Here is a 7,768-nt window from a genome sequence, read left to right on the forward strand (position 1 = left end):
CCACCGCTAAAGATGCTTATCCAAGGCACTGCTGGCATCGACAAATCTTGCCTAATTGAATGCCTCAAAATGCCTTCCTATCCACCTCTTGCAATAGAGCCAACCCTTTACTCTTGCTTGCTCCAACTGGTGTTGCAGCATTCCACATAAATCCACTTACAATTCACTCTGGCCTTCACATATCTGTATCCTCTATGCAATCTCTTGAAGGCCAATCCCTGCTAAACCTTCAAGAATAACTTCAACATGTACAATACATTCTCATTGATGAGATGAGCTTCATTGGCCCTAAAATTCTTGCTCAAATTGATGGCCACTTACGCAAGGCATTCCTAGCGAGTAGAAACACCCCATTCTGTGGCTGGTCCATAATCCTTGTAGGTGACCTCAGTCAATTGCCACCTGTCAAAGATACACCATTGTATGTAGGCACATCTCGTGGCAATGCTCTTTGGCGGAGCTTTGATACAATTGTCACACTTTCAACGATTTTTCGCCAACAAGGCACAGGCGCTTCTCAGATTGCATTTCGCCAACTCCTTTCCAATCTTCGCAATGCAACCCCCACACTAGCTGATTGGCAACTTCTCATGGCACGCACACAATCCAAACTTCCACCAGATGAACAACAAACATTTGAAAATGCTATGCACCTTTATGCAACTAATGCATATGTATCTCTTCACAATAAAGCCATGCTAAAAAAAATGAACATGCCAATTGCGCGTTGTTATGCCCAACAAAGGAAACAAATGCCATCTGGCACTCAAGAGGATGAACAATTGGCTTCAAAAGTGCTTTTATGCGTTGGACAACAAGTCATCCTAACAAGCAATTTGTGGGTTGAGGCAGGCCTTGTTAATGGGTCACTTGGCAAAGTTGTTGCTATCCCTTATGTATCTGTTTCTCGACCCCCAGAACTCCCATCATTTGTTGTTGTCGATTTCATTCATTACAAAGGTCCACCATGAGACTTTTCACTTCCAAATTATGTTCCAATCTCACCAGTAACAAGGGGTTCTCGCACACAAATGCCCCTTTGCATGGCATGGGCCCTAACGATCCACAAATCACAAGGTATGACCCTCCAGAAAACAACAATCGACATTGGCGACATTGATTGGCAAGGCCTAACATTCACAACTATATCTAGAGTCGGATCATTGAACGACCTTTGCATCTCTCCCACTTTTTCTTTCTCACGCTACGCACGCATGCAAGACAATCCATACGTGATATGCAGGAAAAGAGAGGAAATGTACCTTGCATCTAAATCTATGCAGCCACCTCCTTGACGCCATTCTTTGCAAGGTAGCTTTACTTCCTCCACATTGCTTTTTAGATCTTCTGTTGATCCAGGTGGATATTGGAGGCCACCCGCCAATTCCACTTGGACCCCCACATTTGTTTCTTTCAGTTTTTCAATTTCCTTAATTGTAGCACAGTTTACTATTTTTAGCAGTTTTTTGGGTCCTAAACTTTCGGAGCCATTTTGAGGCCCTAAACGACATTTTTTAAGCAATCTACCACTAGCGATTTTTTATTTTCATTGTCTTTTTTGTCATAGTCCTCAGAGAGATCTTTCTAATGGGGTATCATGCGTGTCAAACGGAGATAATATGACCAAGTTGTGACCCCAGGAAGTTGGCTGTCCAACTAACCCGAATGGGGCCCATAAACTCTTGGCGTTACATCTCCTCGGGTTAAGGTTTTGGTTGTTTAGGGTTTGCTTTTATTATTCAATAATAAAAAGGCCCTTGAGCCTCATTGTAACATAGTTCAGAGGCATGTAGCTACCACATCTCTTCTCAGAGATAAGCTACCATCGCCCGAGCTAGTCTTATTTCCATTCTGTTTGTAAGCATATTTCAGTATTTGATATTAATGAAATGAAGTATTATTTCTATTGCATCTTTGTATTTATGGTTATATATGTAATTTGTTGCGTTCCTGTTTAAATCTGGATCAGTGGTATCAGAGCGGTCTACTCTTTCTCTGTTTTTCTTTGCATGTCCCCAACGAGGTTGGGATATAAGGAGTTAGGGCTCGAACTAGTCGAACCTTTGCAAGACCAGCCTCGCAAATCCCGACGGCCTCCCATAGTGGATGAAAAGAAAGACGAGGGGGTAGGAGATCCTATCAAAATCTTGCTCGAAGAAGCCCTCGAGCGACAAAGGAATGCGATGATGGACAACTTTGCCCAGATCCTTCAGCGGCTACCCAAGGGCGACGCATCTACTTCTGGCAGCTACTCTGGAAGCGCCACACCCTTTAAGGTACAAGTTAACTTTGACATTCCCATAGATGTAGATGCTGTAGATAAATGGTTAAATCTGCTAGAAGCATATTTTTCCGTTCATGATTTTTCTAGCTGGGAGAAAATCACTTTTGCACTTCTCAAAGTAGCCCCCCACGTCAAGGACTAGTGGGAAACCTACTGCGAGTAGAAGGATGAAAGTACAAACTCACTGTTTTCAGCTGCACCCACTTGGAACTCGTTCCAAGATGCCATCAAGGAGCAGTACTACCTTGTTGGGAGCTATGAGGATAAACAGATAAAGTGGACAACACTGCAACAGGGAAGGGACCAAGATGTGTCGAAGTTTACGAATGTTTTTCATACCCTTCGCACGAAGTTGGGTATCAAGGATTCCGAGAAACATTTGGTTCTCAAGTACTGCGACTACTTGCATAGGTACATCTTGGACGAGATGGAATTCCTGGACATCTCCTCACTCGGCACGACATACCGATATGCCGTCAAGATTGAGCAAAAGTTTAAACAGAATAAGAGAGACTTTGGATCTGTGAATCCAAAGCAAGGGAAAGGTGCCCCCAAACCGCAGAACAAAGGCTAGAGCCAAGGCGGGGTGTCCCAGGACAATCCGCCAAAGCCGCAAGCAAAGAACAACACTGTGACGCCAAAGAAGGACACGAGAAAGTGGTGTGAGTTCCATAAGAGCTCCACTCACAACACAAGTGAGTGTCGGGCCAAGTAGTCACTGGTGGCTGAGCTAAAGGCTTCAGAATCAGATGCATGTTCCAACTCTAAGTTAGAACTCGACAAGGGGAATGACAAAGGGAAGCAGATTATCGATGCGGAGCCCAACGCCATCGTTGCCACCACGAAGATCTAGAAGGAGGAACCCGAAGATCCAGAGGAGGAGCGCCTCTTCCACTCCCAAATGTGGGTAAAGGGTTCCCTGCTACAGTTCATTATCGACAGCGGGAGCCAAAAGAACCTCATTTCGGTAGAGGTCGTGAAGCAGCTGGGCTTACCAACCACAGCACATCCACAACCGTACACCATTGGGTGGCTTCACCAAGGACGGGATCTTCGCGTGAGCCAACAATGTCACCTTCCATACAACATCAAGCCCTTCATGGATGAGGTATTATGTGACGTTGCTCCCCTTGATGTTTGTGATGTATTATTAGGCCAACCATACTTATGGAAGCGACATGTTGTGTATGAGTCAAGGCCTCATGTTGTTATTGTTACTTTGGGAAATAAGTTGTACAGGATACCGGAGGTAGCACTGCCTACTGCCATCTCTTTGGTTACTGCAAAACAATGCAGTAAGCTCATTTCCAAAACTGGGAAATTTGTTTTCCTAATGATATGCCTTTAGGGAAAGAAGAAGCGGTGGCCACGACCTCCAAACAGGGCCCCTCCGCGCGACAACAACAAATGGACAAGGTTATGGAGGAGTACGAGGACATCTTCACCTCCCTGGCAGGGGTGCCTCTGCACTGTCAGGTCAAGCACTCCATCGATCTAACCCCAGGGTGCCACTGCCCAATGGACCAATCTATCGGCTCTCCGTTCTGGAGAACGACGCAATCAAGAGGCAGATTCAGGAGCTGCTGCAGAAAGGTCACATCTGTTCGAGTTTATCGCCCTGTGGGAGCCTGATCGTGTTGGTACAGAAGAAAGATCGGACTTGGAGACTCTGTATTGACTATCGGGTGCTAAACAAGATTACTGTTCGGAATAGGTACCCGATCCCACGGATTGATGACCTTCTGGACCAACTGAAGGGGCAAAATATTTTAGCAAGATCGACTTGAAATCAGGATATCACCAGGTACTAATCGAACCCTCTGATGTGTGGAAGACTACCTTCAAAGCCAAGGAGGGCCTTTTTGAATGGTTGGTTATGCCTTTCGAGTTGACGAATGCTCCTGCAACCTTCATGAGGCTAATGGATAACATCTTGTAGCCATTCACCAACTCATTTGTAGTGGTATACTTGGATGACATCCTAGTCTTTAGCCAGAGTTGGGAACAACACCTCCACCACATCTAGCAGGTTCTCCAAACAATGCGGCAACACAAGCTATGTGCCAATTTCAAGAAATGCACTTTTGGCATGACCCAGGTTCAGTATGTGGGATACATTATTGATGAACAGGGGGTGCATGTGGATCCAGCCAAGATCTAAGTCATTTGGGATTGGCCAGCTCCAACCACTCTGACAGAGCTCTGCATCTTTCTGAGTATTGCCAATTTCTACCTTGGGTTCGTGTTGGGATTCTCTCATATCACTTGGCCCTTGAGTCAAGTCACCAAGGGAGGAGCGAAAGCAAAATTATTTTGGTTTGAATCTCAATAGAAGGCATTCACAGAGTTGAAACATCGCCTCTGCTCTGCACCAGTGCTCACATTACCAGACTTGCAACAACCATTTGAGATCGAGATAGATGCCTCTGACTATGATATTGGGGCAGTCCTTACTCAACAGGGGCATCCAGTGGCATATCACAGTGAGACACTTTCAGACACAGTCCGGAAGTATCCCACTTATGACAAAGAGATGTATTCCATTGTGCAGGCCCGCCGACAATGGAAGCATTACATTTTGGGGAAGGAAACGGTCATCCACACAGACCACCGGCCCCTGCAGTTCATACAGACGCAAGAGAAGTTGCAGAATGATCGCCATGAGAAGTGGTCCACATACTTGCAAGAGTTCCATTTGAATATCAAGTATAGGAAGGGCAGCACCAATAATGTTGCAGATTGCCTCAGTCGACCACCGATCATGGCGTTAACCACCATGCTCAATTCTTGTGGGCACGAGACTTCTGATTGGCCACTTCTCTACAAAAGCGACCCAAAATTCAGCCACACATACCAGATGCTCTTGGAGGGTCAACAAGTTCCAGATTTTCATCTCCAGGATGCCCTATTATGCCACCTGGGACACCTTTGTGTTCCTTCAAGTGATCGTGCCAAGATGATTTGGGAACCACACTACAGTCGGGCTGTTGGGCATTTCGAGGTCGAGAAATTGGTGGCAGCACTGCAGAAGTATTTCTAGTGGCCCAATGTTCGACAGGATGTCGGGAAGTACATCAGATCCTGCTCTGCCTGCGCCATTGCCAAACCGACCATCAAGAAGCAAGGGCTCTATACTCCACTGCCTACCCCTAGTTGACCTTAGGAATCCATCTCCATGGATTACATGTCGGGCCTTCCTTCTACTAAGCATGGCAACGACTGTGTTTTTTTGGTTATCGACAGATTCTCGAAGATGGTGATTATGGTTGCCTGCAAAATGAATATCACAGTGGAAGCCATTGCTAAACTCTTCTTTGAACGAGTGTGAGTACACTTCGGGATCCCACAGTCTATCATCTCAGATCGGGACAACAGGTTCCTCAGTACATTTTGGTTCAGTCTTTGGTCGATGCTGGACACCAAGCTCACTAAGTCCACAACTTTCCATCCCCAAACTGATGGCCAGACAGAGGTTGTCAACAGGATGATCGTACACATTCTGCGCATGTACAACTCAAAGCATCCACACATATGGGATGAGAGCCTCCCCTATGTCCAACACAGCTATAACCGGGCTCTCCATAGCTCGACTGGCCACAACCCTTTTCAGGTGGGCTTGGGATTCCAACCACTATGTCCCATTGATGTGGCCATGCCATTTGCAGCTACTCAGGCAAATTCGGCTCATGTCCAGTCCGAAACTGATAAGGCAAACAACTTCATTGAACACATCCAACATATCTGCCAGCAGGTCCATGACATTCTGGAGAAATCAAATTCCAAGTACAAGCAATGACATGATCAACATCGGGTGCCACACAAGTTTCAGGTGGGCGACAAAGTCTGGTTGCATTTGCAAAAGGAATGCCTTACCGGAGCCTATCAGAAACTCAGACCACTTCGATATGGTCCTTACACCATTACCAAGGTTGTGGGAGACAATGCATTTGAGCTCAACATTCCCCCATTCCTTGGCCTACACCTAGTGTTCAATGTGGACCGCCTTCGACCATACTTCCCACCATTGCTAAACACATCAGACATTGTAGAACAACTCACACCTACAGAGTTAAATCCAGATTGCATGGAACAAGCCACAACTGATCAGATCATGGACACGCAGATCAAGCACACTCGCCAGCAGAAGATCCAATTGTATCGAGTTGTCAAAGCAGGCCAACTCTTTCACCAGGGCAAGTGGCTCACCAGGGACCAAGTTCAACAGAAGTTTCCTCATCTCATGGAGGAACTCAACGCAATGGGGACCATTGCTTTCTAAGGGGGTGGAATGATCCAGGTGGATATTGGTGGCCACCTGCCATTTCCACTTGGACTCCCACCATTGTTTCTTTCAGGTTTTTAGTTAACTTAATTGTAGCACAGTTTACTATTTTTAGCAGTTTTTCGGGTCCTAAACTTTCGGAGCCGTTTTGAGGCCCTAAACGACCTTTTTAAAGCAATCTACTGACAACGATATTTTTATAAAATTATCTTTTTTGTTGTAGTCCTCGGAGAGATCTTTCTTATGGGGTATTATGCGCGTCAAACGAAGATAATATGACCAAGTCGCAACCTCGGGAAGTTGGCTCTCCAACTAACTCCAATGGGGCCCATAAAATCTTGGCGTTACATCTACTCGGGTTAGGGTTTGCTCTTATTGTTCAATAATAAAAAGGCCCTTGAGCCTCATTGTAACACAGTTCAAAGACATGTAGCCGCCACATCTCTTCTTAGAGATAAGCTACCATCGCCCGAGCTAGTCTTATTTCCATTTTGTTTGTAAGCATATTTCAATATTTGATATTAATGAAATGAAGTGTTATTTCTACTGCATCTTTGTATTTATGGTTATATCTGTAATTTGTTGCATTCCTGTTTAAATCTGGATCATCTATCTCATCTCTTGTTATGCAAACAAAAAAAGCTTGCATTCGTGTTTCTTTTTTCCCTCGTCTATTCCTACTGTGTTGTTATTTCATGTTAATGTTATTTAGCTTTTATATTTTAGTTTTCGGTTATTCATTTATCCATGTTTACTTATATCCTTTTTTGTTGCTTGAACAAGAAAATGGGTATGAAAATTGCTTCCCAGCTCTACCAGTTTTGCCAGGAAATACATGAACAAGAAACTACTCTTTTGAATATATAGTTGCGGTTCTTGCTCTCACCAAATTTGCCTCTTTACTGCTTGCACCCTCCTCTCCAACTACTTAGAAGGATTAAGATTTTCTTGCATGTCCTCATCCATAAACATGAAAGGGATGCAAATAGCCGGCTCCGCTCAGAGTATATCGACCATGTCCTGACTTTAAATCTCAAATGGTGCTGCAGATGCTATGCGGCAGCGTGTATTTATGACTAGATTTTTTCCAAATATGGGGGCGCACACACCTACATTGTCTGACTACAACATTTCATGCCCCCCCCATCAGCGGCATGTTTATGCTTTTATAGATACCACAACCTGGTTTCTTTGTAGCACTC

The 7,768-nt window shown here is 44.9% G+C and overlaps 1 protein-coding gene across 1 annotated transcript; it reads left to right on the forward strand.

The window, feature by feature from the left end:
• The first annotated feature begins 272 nt into the window (after positions 1 to 272).
• Positions 273 to 971, forward strand: LOC149149684 (ATP-dependent DNA helicase PIF1-like). Its single transcript, XM_089442554.1, has one exon. It carries the CDS (start codon positions 273 to 275, stop codon positions 969 to 971), a length of 699 nt encoding a protein of 232 aa, XP_089298680.1.
• Positions 972 to 7,768: the final 6,797 nt, after the last annotated feature.

Source organism: Pinus tabuliformis, chromosome 9, assembly GCF_031772625.1.
Source record: "Pinus tabuliformis cultivar Carrire ecotype Pingquan chromosome 9, CPIR1, whole genome shotgun sequence".
NCBI lineage: Eukaryota > Viridiplantae > Streptophyta > Pinopsida > Pinales > Pinaceae > Pinus > Pinus tabuliformis.